Source organism: Ailuropoda melanoleuca, chromosome 14 (genome assembly GCF_002007445.2).
Source record: "Ailuropoda melanoleuca isolate Jingjing chromosome 14, ASM200744v2, whole genome shotgun sequence".
NCBI lineage: Eukaryota > Metazoa > Chordata > Mammalia > Carnivora > Ursidae > Ailuropoda > Ailuropoda melanoleuca.
Window position 1 is genome coordinate 42,225,806 of NC_048231.1, and position 17,670 is coordinate 42,243,475.

Consider the following 17,670-nt stretch of genomic DNA (forward strand, 5'->3'; position numbering starts at 1 on the left):
CAAAAAAAAACAACGCTCAAGGCATCCCCCCTCCGTTCCCCACAACAGCACGTGTCTGGGCTACTGTTGGGGAATGCCAGGGCTTCCGTTCTTGTAGGGTAACTTGGGCAGGGCTTCTGGGGTCTCAGGTCACCCCCATCTCAGGCCCAGATGTCTGGCCTATAGCTCTGCTTTGCAGCCCAGGGTGGGACCCGGCAGACACCAGCAGCCCCCCTTCCTCCCTCAGGTCCTTCCTCCACATTTCCTGGCCTGGGGCTGCAGGGGAGAGCAGCCAGGGGGGATGGAGCCTGGGCTCAGGCGCCCTCCCTCTTGCCACAGCCAGTCCCAGGGCGCGGCCAGCGTCCTGTCCACACCATGTCAGAGGAGCAGCTGGAAATGTCGAGCTAGAAAAGCCCAAGCCTGATGTGTTTCAGCAATTTTAATACATTCAAGAATATTTAATAGAACAAAATAAAAAAGTACTGTCAGTCAGCAGAAGCCCGTGGTTGAGAGACACAGAAATGTAACTGGCCCTTTTGCAGTAAAGCTTGTGCTTGAAGGGAGAAGAGGCAAAGTGACTTCCTGGAGGCTTCACGTCAAGCGCCACTGGACTAAAAGCACCTCACAGTAGCACTTTTAGGTATATATGACCATCTAGAATTATCCCATAAAGCCAAGAGTGTTAAAAGGAACCTATCAGAAAAAGAAAAGTCATGCTTCCAGAATCTTCTCGCCTGCAGACCCATGTGCAAAAATGTAGGCGGCCTGGCCGGGCACCCCTGCACAGCCTCTTCTCAGGGAGGCAGAGATAGGCCCTGAAACAGGCTGGGCCCGCTCCCGGCACTTCCTGCGGCCACCCTCTCCCATCACTGACCCCAGTGGCAGCCTTGTGGGCACAGCCCCAGGCCCCCCAGCATGAGCTGCCAGGGCTGGCTCACTTGGCCAGGAAGGGACAGATGTGTGAACTGCAGACCCAGGAAAATCTTCTCCTTCATAGGACAAAAAAAAGCACGCCCCAACAATAATAAATAAACAAAAACATGGCCGCAGATCAGGCACACTGGGTCCGGACAGGAGCACAGGCTTCCACAAGGGCAAATGAGAGCGAAAGTGGGACTCAGGAAGACTGAGTGGAGAGACATTAAAAACCAGTAATTCTCACCTAACAGTCCCTCATCTGATAGCACAGGGCGACCGAAACCAGAACGGAACCCGGTCGGGGAGGACAGGGACAGGCGTCCGCCAGGGTCTTCCGGTGCGCTCCGGGACTGGATTCCACTCATTGAGCCTCGCCTTCCTTAGCTGAAAACAGGCATTTCACAAAAAACCTCTGGCTGGGGCAGCAGCCAGAGCTGCCAGGTGAGGACATGTGGGCAGGGTGGATGGGCACGTACCAGCCAGCTGGTGACTGTGGGCCAGCAGGCCGCACACACACACACAGCCCATTTCACAACGACCACATTCCTCCCTAGGCTACAGACATGTCAAACTCCTAGTCTAGAACATGCTCGAACGCAGAACCCTCGGCCCATGTGCTGGCTGGGCAGCCATCTTCGCATCCTGTGGTTGGGGCAGCAACCCTCCTCCCACGGCTGGCGACTCTTCCTCATGCTGCTTCGCAGGTGCCAATCACAGTTGTATTCTAGAAGCAACAGGGCTTGACACTGTTCAAACCAACAGCTACTGTGTTAGGCGCAGGTGAGACGGGATCCCTGTTCCCCAGAAGGGCTGAGTCCCAGCCTGAGAGTCACCTCCACAGAACCCCTCATAATAAGGCTTCGGTTCCACTGCACAGGGGGGTGCTGGTGCGGCTGCCTGTCACTTGGAATCCGGAGGGTGGCGTGGCAAGGGACCAACTCCATCACAGGGCTGCAGGGCACCAGCCCTGACGCCATCTGCTGTGGCTGTGGTCTCGGCGGCCTCCGAGACCCTCTATCCGGTGTACCTGTGCAAGGAGACTTAAGGCACTTCCTTAAATTCTTGCCCAGGAGGATTTCGTCTGAGTGACTCAGTGACTTTAAATTACCCTGCTGGGCTCCCTCAAGCTGTTCGGCTTTTTCTCCTATTTCTGACTTCATTTCTGACTTTCACCATGCTAATGTCGAGGTTTTGTTTTTTCTACATGTATTAAAACAATTTAACTTTGGTACTAACAGAACAGGAGCTATTTTCCCCCAATATTGCTCATTAGAAAAAAATTTTTTTTCTTTAACTAGAACTCCTTTTGACCAATTCTTTTGTCCAGAAACCTAAAGTCAGAGCTGGGTTCCCAAGAGCCTTCCAGGCTGAAGGACAGGTTGGCAGCGGCGAGGCCAGGGGGCTGCCTCTGGTCAACAGGGGCCCAGCCGCAAAACCAACACTTCAGCAGCGGCGGGCGCTGCCAGCTGGGAACTCGAGTCACGGTCACCTGTGAGCTCAAATCGCAAACACCTAAACCACGTGGGCCAGGCCAGCCCTGTCACACGGAAGCAGTGGCTGCCCCACTGCCATGGTGACACACTCCGTGGGCCTCCACGTCCAGGGCCGCAGCTGCTCCCCAGGCACCTGGGCCAGGCACCGAGTCCCCTGCCTGGTTCTCACGGGTGACAGAAGCCACACTGGCGAGTAGTCAAGAAAAGCCGTGGCTGGAGCTTTCACTAACCCCCCGTGAGCTGCCCACAGTTCAGCCCCCTTCCGAAGTTCAGCTGTGCGGGAGCTGGTTTTTACACCCCACGGCATTAATGCAGTTCAGTATTCTCTTGAGAAAAAAACTCTGGCAGCAAACAGTGTGTGTGACAGGCGTGGAGCCCACGCCGACCTCTGGCCGGACGGGTTGTGTGCAAGGAGCCGGCTGCGAGCCGTGGGCCACAGAGGCGCGAGTTCTCCTGACTTAGAGGCCCTGGCTGAAGGCTCACACGCTGCGGGGCAGCCCAGAGAGTCGCTGAAAGCTTGACGGGGTGCGTAGCTAATGGCACCGTCGTCACTGGCTAACGGGGAGAGTCCTGGCACGCTCAGGTTTCGAAGTACTTGTAGATAGCAGTCACGTAGAGCATCACACTCTGCCAGTCGGGCCGCTCGGTCCGCACCATTTCACCAATGTCCTGGCAGAGAAGGAAGAAACCCGTTAGAATCCTGCGTCACTTCTGGGCCCGTCCCGAGAGGCTCCCCGACAGCTACACGGGCCCTGGCACGGGGCAGGGCCTCTGGCTTTGGGCCAAGCCTGATCACACCTGCCAAAGGCCTGGCCAAGATGCTTGCTTCATCGCTGCCAAATGCGCCCAGAAGCACCGGCACGGTCCCTGAGCTGCCTGTCTGTGCCCGAGCCCTGCCCCAGAGCCCCACGCCAGGCCCCCCCACCTGCTCCCGGCCACAGCCCTCTGAGGATCTTCTGGGGCCTCAATCCCCGTCTGCCTCTTTCCTTAAACTCCTCCATGTGGTCACTTCTGAGAGCCTTCTCACCCCAGTCTCTGTCTGATGGGAGTCTCTATGTGCCCAGGGCTCCCAGAACTCAGCCTCCCAATGCCCTTCACCATGGCAACCATCTGAAATCATCAAAGGCACTGTTTTCTAATTGTATCCTGCAGAATCCCAGTCATCTGTGAGATGCCAGCTGATGAAAGTGAACATAGGAGACCCAGGACTTGGGTATAGGACTGGGAGCCCCCCAAAAGAGAGGCCCCCCCCCACCGTGGCTGAAGAACACCTGTGTCTTTCCAGCGGAGCCTTGCCCCAGAGCACTGCTCTGGGAGGTTCCATGGTTGAGGCCACAGCCAGCAGGATGGAATGGGCCACCCACTGGTGACTTGGTATAGAAAAAAGAAAACATGTTTGTTCAATGTAACATCTTGACTAAAGGGGTTTTTTTTTGGTGGGGGGTGGGGGGTGGTGGCCTACTTTTTATATGCTAGAACTTTACATGTGATGTAAAATACCAGATAACAGAAAACATCTCAATAATGGTAACTTCTCTTTGTCTCTGTACAACTGAATAGAGGCCGCCCTAAACAAGCCAATTTCCATCAAGTCAGAAGATATACTTCTGGAACTCTACACGAACACTCCTGTGGGGTAAATATGAATGTAAACACTTCTTCAAAGCCATCCAGCTGTTACCAGTCAGGGTGAGGGGTGCCCTCGGGTCAGTGACCTGGCCTCATGGAGCTGCACGCTGGCCACCACGTGTCCCTGCATGACACCAACGCCGCGATGCTGAGTTTATAGAACGTGTCACCGGGTGTGGAAGGACTGGCTTTGCATCTGGACTCAGTATCTTCTACAGAAAGTCAGACGTGGTGACGAGGCCAGAGCTCTGACAGAAGCATGTCTGTCATGAGCTACCGTGGGCGCCGGGCAGAGGCCTGACGACCCTGAAACACGAGGGTTTTCTACAACTCATGTCTCGCCCGAGCGGCGTTTGCCACGGCCCCTGGGAAGCGCGGGAGCATCTGCTCAGCCTCAGCCTCCTTCTTTGCGTTGCACTCGCCTCCCCTCTCCCTCTAGTTTGACAAAAGGCAGACAGACCTGCAGGAATGTGCCTCTAACAGTGACTTGCTATAAACTTGTTAGCATTTTTTCTTCTGAACCTAGGGATTCAACTGAAAAAGGTGACTCTAAGGAAGTCAAAGTTGCCGGGGCTGTGGTCAGGATGACTCGACCCACCTCAGGGTGCCTCCTCAGGACACTTCATGTGAGGCATGGAGTGCTCATGGGACTGAAGTCAAACCCCTGCCTGCGCCCCCATCCCCACCCACTAGCCCCCTGATCATCAGGACACCACACCCCCCAGGATCCCCCTCAATGAGAAGGAAACTCTTCCTAACAAAAAGCAGGGGCCCGGCCAGTGACTCACCAGTGTGGATTTGATGCCGACACTCTCAGCCGCCTGGAAGGCCAGGGTGAAGTTCCTTCGCTGTAAAAGAAACTGTATGACTGGAATGGACAAGCAAGGACAGGAGGAAGGCGACCTGCACTACTCACAACGCTGGGGAAGACAGAGAGCCACCTCCACTTGGTACCAGAACAAGCCTACACTGGAGCCCTTGGAGCCCCCACTGACCCTGACTGCCCCTCCACAGCGCCCACAAGCTCCTCTTGTGACCAGCTGTGGAGCAATCTCCACACACTCGTTCTTTCCTCACTGTGCCAAAGGGCCACTTTTTTTTTTCTTTTAAAGATTTTATTTATTTATTTGACAGAAATAAAGACAGCCAGTGAGAGAGGGAACACAAGCAGGGGGAGTGGGAGAGGAAGAAGCAGGCTTCATAGCGGAGGAGCCTGATGTGGGGCTCGATCCCATAACGCCAGGATCATGCCCTGAGCCGAAGGCAGACGCTTAACGACTAAGCCACCCAGGAGAAAGGGCCACTTCGACACATTGGTCCTGAGCTGCCCGGACCTGGAACCCAAAAGCTCATCAGAAACACCTGTCAAGTGAGCTTCCTCCCCAGGAAGAATCTTTCAAGCGTTATCTGAGGGCAGGAGGGCACCAGAGGAGGGCTCAGGCCTGGGACCTCTCCCAGTGCCCATCTGGACTGGGGCTGTGCCCAACCCTGTCCCCGAGCAGGTCCGAGTGGGACGGCTGGACAACGTGGGGCTGGCAGGGCAGGAAACTGGCCTGGCATGGGAAGCACTGCCCAGACCACTCATGCCTTGAGCGGCTCTCCGTGGTCAGTTCTCGATCCTAAACGTCATCATCCAGGAAGGCTGACCACTCTCACCAGGAATGTGGTAACTTGGGGAATGCTGAACCCGCCAAATGTCCCACACAAGGTAGGTCAGGGACTGGCTGGCTCAGCACAAATACCTCAATCCCAGAAAAAGACCAAGCTGGGATAGGGCCATGGTGAGCGAGCACCATGCAGGGGCCCTGCTGCTGGAAGGCTCTGCCTCTCCTGTGTGGTAAGGACGCCAGAAGCTCGGCTGTTTCACAGCCAGCCTACCTTATCTTGGCTGTTCAGCTCTTGATACGGAATGTGGGCCGGAAGGTATGTATGCAGGAGAGCACAGAAGGCCAGCCCGTCATTCCAGCTGCTGCTGAAGTTTGTAATGTCAATATTCTGTGGGAAAAGAAAAAAACATGTAAGTAACACACCTTGTGATCTCAGGAGCATGCTGAGGAGGGGGAAGGTGGCCTCAGATGCCACATGGCCTCCAAACCCCAGGCAGGGGAGACGGGTAGGTGTCAGTGACTGGCCTTTTCAGCAGGTGCCCATCCCATCCTGCCCAGTGCCTACAGGTCACTGCCCCCTTGGCCGCACACATCTGAGCCACCTCCCCCTCATGTGAAGAACTGTGGGCACAGGGAGCTGGTCTGGCAGCTCTGCGGCCTTGCGGGGCTCTGGGGAGCTAAAGTGCTATGTTAAGAAGTTATGATTCAGCCTGACCTCCCCTATTAGGGCTCTAGGACAGATTTACAGTCCATCAAAACCTCTGTGTTGTGAGGACGTCAACAGCTGCCTTTCTGCATTAGGAGACATTGGGAGCCGATGCATGCTGGGGCTGTGTGCTTTCCCACAGAGCTTCTCCATGGTCCCCTCAACCTTCTTGGAAGAGGTGCCTCTTTCTGCAGTCATAGTAAATTATTTGCAACCAAAAAGTAACATATTCAGAATAGCTGACTATGTGATAACACAGTTTGGCTAATATGTAAGCTATACCCTTATTTGCAAGAATCCTTTTTTTTTTTTTTTTTTTTTTTTTTTTTTTAGATTTTATTTATTTATTTGACAGAGATAGACAGCCAGCGAGAGAGGGAACACAAGCAGGGGGAGTGGGAGAGGAAGAAGCAGGCTCATAGCAGAGGAGCCTGATGTGGGGCTCGATCCCATAACGCCGGGATCACGCCCTGAGCTGAAGGCATACGCTCAACCGCTGTGCCACCCAGGCGCCCCTGCAAGAATCCTTTTGAAGTTGAAACGCCACAGTGAAATTCTGGAAATTCACACACTTTATGTAAATGCCACAGACTGAAAAAGAGAGCACTTCCAAACACCTCTTGTCTGTGGCCCACTGTTTCTTTCATGCAGATTTGAACTGCATCAAGGGTTAGCTCCCTGGGGACTGGGAAGCCTCTAGTTTATTAGTGAAAGCAAACTCCCACTCCTGGACACAGGTTCTCACTCCTCCCAGGGACAAGTGCTCACAGCGATATGAATACTAGGCATATGTGTACAGGGTTTTACAAACTCTGCCATCCCTCACCCTGGGTTTACAAACTGTTAGGTCCTCACACCAAGCAGGGGCCCTGGGGCTCATGGATGAGCGGCAGGTGGGGAGGATAGGACCAGGCTGGGCAAGTGACCCTTCCAGGAAAACAGTCTTAATTTAGACTCACAGCTCTTGGTCAGTCCCCTTACAAAAGCAGCGAGTAGTGTGGAAGAGCGTGGGGCTGAACTTTTCATTGGCCTTGTCACTGAAATGATTTGTCTGACCCCTGACTGCAGGTACCCAGAATGCTGCCCTCTGGGTGGGCTTCCACTCAAGCATAAGCCTTCAAAAAGGCAGCAGCTCTGTGGGCAATCATTCCAGAGGCCATTTCCCCTCGGTAACCTGATTATCGGGGGTGGCCAGTCTCACTGATCTGGCCTGAAAGCACTGTTCATAAACTGTGGTGAGAAAAATTACCAGATTAAAGCACAAAAGGAAGCAAACCCACCAAGAGTCACAGGGAAGGTATCAGTAAGCTTTCAGGGCCATCTGACTTGGCCTCTAAGAGTGCGCCCACCAGGGGCTGGCAGGTCCTCCCTGCCTCCGGGCCGCAGTCCTCACACTTCCTGGCCACAAAGACACAGCCCAAACAAGCATTCCTGTCCTAATCCTGACAGGCCCCGGCTCCAGTGGATGACAGTCACCGCCGCCTGCGAGGGCGCCGTGCAACCAGCGGGGTCCGACAGCTACAGCTGATCGCTGCCACAACAAACTGGCCTCTTTCATCTCATCTGAATCTCAGGAAGCAGCCAGCCAGGGGAGTCAGTGCCATCTGGGAGGAAACTGGACCCAGGGCCGGGAAGTGACCTGTCCAAGGTGCTGGGCTGGCAGCAGGGAGGACAGGGTGTCATTTTAATTCCACTATCACACAGGAGCAGTTTTAGATAAGGAGGCTGGGACTCAAGAAGACCCAAATTCCAGAGCTGACCTGTGTGGTTATTCAAACTCAGGCCCATCCAAAGCCCAGCCATGCTCCTCCTAGGAACCCGACCAGATCCCACGACAGGTGCTCTGATCAAAGAGCCGAGGGCACCTCGTATCATCGCATGGCAGCAGGGCGAGTAGCCTCTTACTGATGTGTCCAAGCCCTGTGTGAGACCAACGGCAACATGTGGCTGCTGAGGACTCCCAACCCTTGCCCCCAGAGGCCACATTCATTTCTGGAGGAAAACAAATCTCCACTTCCTGCCGCTGCAGCCCCCTCTCCAGCTCCCTGAAAGGCAGGCGTCTGGCAGAGCCGCCTACGTGCCTGGCCTCCCCGCGTCACCCGGCAAAGGCTCCTGTACCAGAGGAAACGGCTGCGCCCCAGCTCCCCAGCTGTGGGAACCCCAGCCTTCCCCAGCTTCCTCAACACAAACCCAACCTCAAGCCTGGAATCTCCAGGCAGAGCAGCCACTTCTTTTACAAAACATGCCGAAGAAATTTAAACAATGAGGAAACAATGGCTTCTTGAGTTCCAGGGTAGGGGGTGTTAACTTTGAAGTACCTGACGACCAAGCTTCCCAATCAAAACAAAGTCCAAGCCCAGGCCGGCTGGCAGGTGTCTCCGCCTCCGCCAGCTGAAGGCAGCCAGGCTGGACGCCGCCGTATCGCTGAGGACAGCGAGCCCACTCTGCACCGAGTCCAAGTGAGGCCTCTGAGTGCTCTGATGTCCTGGCCCTCCACCTCCTCAGCCCTCCAGAGAGACCCTGGGGGAAAATGAGGCCAGGGCTTCAAGGGAAGTGGAGAAGAGCCTAAAATCTGAGAAATCAGGCCCCAGGCAAGGCTGCCACCACCCCAAGCCACCACAGCAGCGCTGGGTCTGCGCCCTCTGCTCCCCATCTCACCTCTTGTTTCACTGTTCTTGATGACAGGACTGAAAAATCAAACTACTGGGAAATAATGCAGATTGAACATAGAAAAGTCTATATCAACAACAAGGCTGGTCCTCTGAGGCTGAAAAGGGTGCTAGAAAATTCAGATTGGAAGATGGGAAAGGTCCCCTGGCTTCCTCTCTGGAGCTCTTGATTCCACGGCTATTAATTTCAGTTTAAGAAGCCACCTCATCGCAAAGTTCGATGATCTGTAATGGTCTTGTGGCATTCACAGATAGGCTTTTTGACATGTTTATTTCACAAAGGTTGTCTAGAAATGGGCTATTTTTTTAAAAAGTGGCATTTTTCGGTACATAAGAAAAAACCCTTGACTGTAAAGCCTAAGTGCACTTCTCTCTGGTCAGAAGGGCCCACTGACATTTTGCAGATCAGCACAGGGGCTGCGGCAGGGTCGAGGGCCTTCTACCACACAAGTCCTAACCCCTAAATGGATGGCTGATTCAGCAGGCCAGCCAACACCTTTAAAATAAACTATTCCTAAAGCCCAAAAACGATGTTTTGAGGGGAATACACACATTAATGGAAGGACTTTCTATTGCTCACTATTCACAGGCAATGGCGCCAAGCTCTCTAAGAAGGGAACAATTTTCTTTTAAAAGTAGGGACAACGGAATATACTAGTAATTATAATGCAAGTTTCTAATTAATGAATTCAGATTTTGCGTTTGGTTTTCAGGTCAACTCAGGACTTTTCTACTCTTCCAGATAAGTCTATGTTTGGATTAGGCGGACAAAAATGAGAGGGTTAGGGTATGTGTCAGAACAAAAGTTCAAGAAAGCATTCAGCACAGACTAAAATGAGGTGCTCTGTCGCATTTTCTCTTACAGGCGCATGTCCTCCGATCCAGGAAATGTCCACTAAGAGATCTGACAGGGCAGATGGCCATGGCCTGCTTCACAAGCCCATCTGCTGTCCTTTTCACTATCATAAAAACTCAGACCTAGGCTCGTAAAATCACCCAATACCTCACACCCCTCCACAGGACCAGCTGGCCGTTTCCCACTCACTCCTTCCTGAGCTGGGCCAGAAGCCCTCACCTGCTCCTCTAAGATACGATGCTGTCCTCTGCCTGCGGCCTTCAGGTAGCCCCACTTTGGTGTGCCCTTGTATGCACTGAGAGTTGAGGGGTGGGGTAAGAGAGTGAAAAAATTACACAAATCTCCACGGAAAAATATTTAAAAATGTCATAAAACATCTTAAAAATGTTTTAATTTGTCTGATGTTTAATTAAGGGCCATAAAATACACCCCCAAATACCACATGTTCTTTAAATAGTTATTAAGGTTCTGATCTATTTAAGGAAATGCCACTTTTATGGGCATAGGGCAAGCAGCCAAACACCATGATTCATCTCTCTGCTCACACCGATTTCCTTCGGCCCGTCTCAACTGCTGACAGTGGTGTCACAGGCCCAAACACAGGCAGAGAGGCAGGGTCCTTCCCGTGACTGAAGACACAGGGAATGCCACCTGCTGGGGGTCACAGTCCAGCCTTCAGGAGGTACAAGTGAGTTACAAACAAAACCCCTACCCAACTGCCTCAGCCCCAGGCCGGAGGGCAAGGTCTGGAGGGAAATCTGAGAGAGGCAGATGGGGGTATCTTTTCCTGTGCGGTATGATAGGGGGGTGTGATGTCTAAAAGACAGTAAAAAAAAACATCAAGAGACAGTATTTACCACTGCTGGTAGTGTTAAACACAGAAGGCCCCAGAAGACCCTGGAAATTAACCAGCAAAAACCTGCCTGGTGCTCAGGGCTGCCACGGGGTAAAACAGCAGGCCCACTGTGGCTGCAGATCTAAGGGTGCTGTCCTGGGGACTTTAGCGCATCCTCCTTTATGAAGTTTAGCCAAGCTCTGCTCCAGGTCAGGGAAGAGGAGCGGAGGGGAGGAGACGCGAGGGCAGGCAGCACATGTCCATGAGGCTTGCTCATCATGAAGTCCAGGTGTTGGGACTACATGGTAAAGCGGGAGTAAGGAAGGAAGCCAGGGCAGACAGCCCAGGGTGAGCCAGGCATCCTGAAGACAGGGCCCTGCATCTTGTGCCCCTTGTCGGGGAGGGGGTTCCAACAAGACCTTCAATCTTCACTGTGCACCAGAATCACCTGCAAGGCCTTTTCAAGGCAACATGCTCAGCTCTACCCCAGAGAGGCTGACCCAGTTGTCTAGACATTATTTTCTTTAAAGGTCCCCAGATGACCTGAGTCAGGACCACTGATCAAAAGACTGACGGCGGGTGGAGGCGCAGTGGATGGGGACCATTTTAAAGGTCAAATCCGGGAGTTCGTGATGATGCTTGCAGAAGGACACCCGGCCCAGCTTGGAAACCACTCAGGATCCGGAGTGCTGGGAAATCAAGGGAGAGGATCAAGCACTGGATGGAACTTTCCTGACCAAACTGGACAGCAAGGCAATGAAACAGCTGACAAAGGAGTCTGTCTGTGAAGAGGAATTCCAGTGAAGCAGCAGTGACTGACAGAAATGGAATGGCATCACTTGGCAACGAGGCTGATGAGTGGCTAGTGCCACCTCAGAGAGAGCCAGTCCTGCTCTGCTCTACCTGAAGAGACGGACACAACCCCACAACTTAGGTGTTTCTACCAAAAACTGAAGCTAGATCTAACCCCCAGCTCTATCTTCTAGCTTATACCAGGGAGAGCACCACAGGGATGCAGTCAGAGAAACCTAAAATGGAGAAGTTCTATAAGAGACACAATCCAGTTCCTTCAAGAAGACAAACTGAAAGGGGGGAGAAGGAGGGGAAATTTAGGATTAAAACGGACTTTAAAGAAGTATATTATCCAAATGCAAAGTGTGAACCCTATCTGGATCTTAATTCTAGCAAACCAACTATAAAACCATGTTTTAATCGGGAAGTTCAAAGTAAATGCAAGATGACATTAAAGGGCTGGGAGTTGTTCTGGAAACCTCCAGGTGGGGGTGGAGAGCGCGAGGACCGTGTGCAATGACTTGTACCCGGGGGACGTGTGCGCGGGGTCACTTTACCACTCTCATTACTTAATGGGTATCCGAACATTTCCATGAAAAACAAACCAAGCTACAACTCAACAACCCAACTGAAAGACAAACAACCCAACTGCCCAAATGCAAAACGGGCAAAGGATCTAAATAGACATTTTTCCAAAGACGACAGACGGACGGCCAACAGCACGCAAGGAGATCCTAACTCCATCAGTCGGCAGAAAATGCAAATCAAAACCACCAAGAGCTACCACTTCATATCCAACAGGATGCGCACTGTTCTATAAAACGGAGTACCGAGTGCTGGCGAGGATGTGGAGATGAGAACGGTACGCGCTGGTGGGGGTGCAAAACTCTGCAGCCGTGGCAGCAGTCCCTTAGTCAGTCATACCGAACTGCCGGACGACCCAGCGCTTCCACTCCAGGCCAGCACCTCAAAGAAGTGAACACCGGTGTTGAAAGTAATCCCGGCACAGGAATGTTCATAGCAGCGTTACTCACAATAGCCAAAACGTGGAAACAACCAAGCAACAAATGTCCACCAGTGACGAAAACAGATAAACACGATGTGGTACGTCCACACAGTGGAATCTTTTTGAGTCCATTAAAAAAAAAAAAAAGAATGAAGTACTGACACACGTTACAACATGGATAAATCTTAAAACATTCTGCTAGGTGAAAGCCAGACACACAGGCCACATATTGTCTGACTCCATTTATGTGCAGTATCCAAACTGGTGAGATTCAGAGACAGAAAGTAGATTAGTGGGTGCCAGGGGCCGGGAGTACGGAGTGACTGCTAATGGGCATGGGGGTTTCCCTTTGGGGTGAGGAAAAGTTCTGGAACCAGACAGTGGTGATAGTTGGATAATACTGTAAAAGGACTTTAATGTCCCTGAACTATGGACTTAAAAATGGCTGGAATGGTAAAATTTTAGGTCTGTTTTACCACAGTAAAAACAAACCAACAAAACTGGCAGATGTTCTGAAGTACTGATACTCAATAAACTCTATCCACTGAGTAGATCTCATAAGCAGCCAACTTATCCTAGAGTGTTCACGGAACAGTCACATTGCTTAAATGTAATGATTCTAGAGTGGGTTTTATAGGAATTTTTATGGCCCTACTTAAAAAAATTTTTTTCTTAAAAACAAACAATTAGTTAACGTAGGAGGCAGGGTATCAAGCTGCTCCCTTCACCTCCAGGATAAACAACAATTACGGTAACTAAGAAGGAACGTGATGTATCATTTTCTGTGCACCGTGCTCCGAAGTCAGGAGAGGGAAGCCGCCCTGTTCTCTGGGTGAGGCAGCCAGGTTTAACCACAATGATGTTGCCCAAAGCAGCAAGCACACTTCTAGGATACAGCTCCAACTCTACTGAAACCTCACAAAAACAAAATCTAAGGTATAACAACAACAGTTTGGGTTTAATGTGCTATAAATTATTTCAGTCCAATGAATCTCTTTTGGGGGAACAATTCAGAATAAGTTAGCAAATGTCACCCTAAGAGACGGGATTAATGTCCCTGCATTTCCCATAAACCCCTCCAAAGGGAGACTTTCCACAGGAACCAGGATGCCTGCTTTTTGAAAACTGAGGAAAACTGCCACCAGGAAGGGATGGTAGGCAATAGCTGCCGGCTAGGTCACAGCTGATTCATGAGCCCTGGGCATGCTGTGAGCAGTCTCATGAGCAGCTTAGGAATGAGTCCTGCCTTTTCTAGATTTAGTTTAGCTTTGGCAGGGCTTATTACTCACTCAAATGCAATTTGAACTAAAGGAGACACAGTAATCCGTGGTGTGTGCTCTGGGAAAGGGTTTGGCGGAAGAGGGGGACAGTAGCTGTGTCTTCTCACCCTCATCCCCAACGGGTTCCCTGAGCATTTGCGTGTTTGGGGGCAAGAAAATTAGGCATTCCAAAACATCCGTGGGATGGCCTCCTTTATCCTTAAGACAAACGCCCCCAACTTTGTACTCAGGCTCTGAAACAGATGGACGCAGGGTAATCTGGGTGGTGTGGCCTTGAAGGCTGCCCAACGTAAGAAACCATGCTCACACAAAGCCCCGTTCAAATGCCGGCTCTGAGAAAAGGAAACAGGAATAAGCTCTTTACCTTGCAAGGCGGACTGCGCTTCCTTTTTAAGTCTTAGGAAATTCTTCTTACTGATGTGAAAGCCACCCTCTGGAAAAGCAGAGCGGCAATGACAGAGGTATCATGGGTTTTAGAGTCCCACGAACCTGGGCTTTGAATGTTGGAGCTAGTCCCTACTAGCTCCAAGACTGTGGGGGCAGTTTACCTCGGAGCAGTCTCCATTCTCCCATATGCAAAATGGGAAGATAACTCAATTATGAGGATTTACTAAGAGTCTGTGAGGTACATGGAATAGCTCCTTCGGCTGGAGCTCAGCATATCCTGCCCTTCTCCTACCTCCCCCGAGATGGTACTGACCACACACAAGCCTGAGACAGGAGACTGCTGTCCCCACCCCGGGAGAGGCCCTGGAGTACCAGAAGACAGCCATTCTGGTTCCAAGTCCCTCCCCCCTAGTTCATACTCTGGAACTTCTGGATACCTGCTGTCTGGGCCAGAGACAAAGGTCTGATGGCTCTGTGACAGTCACACGGACTTCTGTCACATGTCTTCCCTGTGCCTACTGCAACGAACAGCACTTATATGACTTCGTTTCCCTCTCTTGGGCGTGTTCTTGCTAAGCACTGACCCAAAACCTAGCACACTCTTCAGGCATTTCACAAAGGTTTGCTGAGTAATTGCTGAGTAACGAGCTCATTTAAGAAAACTGTGAGATAATGTAGAGAAATTTAGGAATAAAGGTCCGGAGGATCTGAAAGCTTCAGTATGGAGGTTATGTCTTAAAAAAAAAAAAAAATGCTTCGGCTTCCAAAAATGAGGGCTGCTAGAAGACAGTACTTATAAAGCATGAAGGATAGACAGAAAGTATACCTGGACTCATCCAAATACCTTAAATTTGAAAAACGTAATTTATACTACCACACAGAGACTACAAGACACTATTAATCCTACACAGAGCAAAGATTTAGACCAGTGGCGAGCCCCTAGCAAGGAAGGTGCCCATTTGGACACATCATTATCTTCCTGGTACTCATGTTTCAGAGGAGAATCACCTGCCCCTGAGAACACCCTCTGATACATACTCAGACAGAACACGAGCCTAGAAAGACCACTGGTCTTCCCTGTCGCGGCATTCCCATTTCTGAAATCATAGGGAATATATCTGGTCCGACCCAGGACACCAAAGCACAAGGCAGCCCGGACGTGAAGCGGCTGTGGTCTTTCAGTAGCTTGGGAAGGAGACGTCTCAGGAAAGAGACGCTCAATAGAGTGCTCACCTTAGATGAACTTATCTTATCGCTGAGGGCAGGAGATAAAGCGTTCTTTTAAATCTTTTAGTGTATTTGTTTCTACACCTACGAGGTACCATTCTGGCAGAGGAAAAATGGCAAAACATCCAAAAACAGGGATCACACCTGTGCAACCACCCACTCTCTTGTACACCCCCGCTCAGCGGTTTGCTTACCTTCCCATTAAGTGTCGTAAATGGGAATGGTGAAACACTTTACTCTGGACCGAACGTAACCAGATACCACCAGTGGGAGAACAGGAACGCTGTCACAAGGGAGGGGAGGGGGCCTGTGTGCCGCTGGGGTCCTGTACGAGGTGCTTGACTCCTGACCCCATGCTCTTCTGGTTTTGTTTTGCATTCGAGTTGGTCACAGGCACTTTTTGTGGTTTCTTGGTAAAAAACACATTAGGATGCAGCCAGATAGAGAGGGTGGAGGGTCATAAGGAGGGATATGATGCAGCAGAAGTATAAAGGCCACTCAAAACTGGATTCTACACAGTACAGTCATGAATGCTTATGATTACAAATCTGAGTCATTAAAAAGGTTAAATTATACCCAGGAAAAGGCATTTTAAAAGGCCTGGAAATATTATTATGTTTCAGAAATAATTTTCAAAGTTCCTTGAGGGCAAAGGTCATGCTCTAGATGCATCATATCCGTCCTTCCTTGTATTTAATGACCATTCTGGTTGTGCACAGGCACTTCACTGAAGAAGATACATGGACGGCAAATCAGCACACAGAAAGATGCTCAACACCATTAGTTCCCAGGCGACTGGAAAATTAAAACCACGATGAGACAGCACCACACGGTTATTAGAATGGCTGGAGGCCGACCACACACAGTCTTGGTGAGGATGTAAAGGAACGGGAACCCCTCCACACTGCTGGCGCAGCACTCTGGAAGACAGCCTGGCAGCTTCTTAAAAAGTGACACCTATACCTACCCCACGATCCAGCCAATTCACTTTTCAGATGTCTATGCAAACACCTGCACGTGAATGTTCACAGGAGCTTTACTTAGAAGCAATAACTGACAACAACCCCACGTCTAGCAACAGCTGAATGGATAAACAAATGGTGATGTTTCCATAAAACGGACTTGCTCTTCAGGAAAAAAAAAAAAAGGAAATGAATTATTGATATACACAATATGAATAAATCTCACAATCATTACGCTAAGTGACAGAAGACAGAACCCTCCCCAAATTGCACACGCTATGATCCCATTTAGACAAAATTATAAAAAATGCAAACACTACACAGTGACAGCAGATCACGGTTGCCTGACGGCGGCGGTGGGAAAAGGCAGGGCAAAGAGGATACAAAGAGGCTTAAGAAATCTTCCGTGGACCTCGATATATTCACCATGTGTAGGAATGGTTTCACAGACATATATATGTCAAAAGTCATCAGCTGTAAACTTTAAATATGTGCAGTTTATTATATGTCAATTCTATCTCAATGCATCTGCTTTTTTTCAAACAAGGGATCCCAGGGCCACGAACACATTTAGGTGCCACCTAGGTTCTCTCCATTTTTAAGCTTTGTACTTTTTCCCAGTGTTTCAGAGTGCTGTAACTGAATGTAGTTCCGGGTTAAACTGCAGTGGAACTAGACAGAGGCCAAATGACTCTGATGGAACCCACACCCTCGGTGGGCTCTGAGAAGGCGGACAGTCATGTCCCTGAGCTCTCAGGGTCGTGGGTGATTTGCTACACAGAACTGTACAGGCAGATGCATCTAGCTTTCATAAGGCAGACTTCTTTGCCAGACTGCCCCTACTCTACACAGGTTCCCTTTCAGCTGTGAGGTAATATTTTTAAAAAATATCATTATAAGTTTCTGCCAGGTTAGTGTCATGTTATTAGCTGCTCTACTTAAATAAAAGATAACAGTCTCTCTCTGTGGCAGACTAGATTTTTTGAAAAAGGCCACAGCAATATTTCTGGCCCTCTATCCTCTCCCGAACCTTGCTATGTCCATCAGATGGACTCTAGCTCCCTCCCCGTTGCAACTGGACAGGCTTTTGTGACTGCCTCGACAAATAGAATGTGGCAGGAGAGATACTGCATGACCCCTAAGATTAGGTCATAAGAGATGAGGGGCTATTGTCCATCTCTCTCTTGGGACATTTGCCCTGGAACACAGCCAACACACCGTGAGGAAGCCCAGGCCACATGGAGAGTCTGCATGTAGGCTTCCGGTCCCGGCCTAGTGGAAATCTCCGCTACCATAAGCCACCAGACATGATGAGGGCAGGAGC

At 50.7% G+C, this 17,670-nt stretch overlaps 1 protein-coding gene across 1 annotated transcript in view; it reads right to left on the minus strand.

Moving 5' to 3' along the window:
* Positions 1–403: 403 nt before the first annotated feature.
* SPECC1L (sperm antigen with calponin homology and coiled-coil domains 1 like) overlaps positions 404–17,670 on the minus strand; it is a 126,521-nt gene continuing 109,254 nt past the window's right edge. The window contains exons 13-15 of the mRNA XM_034642180.1: positions 5,898–6,014; positions 4,808–4,867; positions 404–3,059 (exon numbers count right to left, since the gene is read on the minus strand). Coding sequence (XP_034498071.1) covers positions 2,970–3,059; positions 4,808–4,867; positions 5,898–6,014 — 267 coding nt within the window. The 3' untranslated portion in view covers positions 404–2,969. The remainder of the gene's footprint in view (positions 3,060–4,807; positions 4,868–5,897; positions 6,015–17,670) is intronic.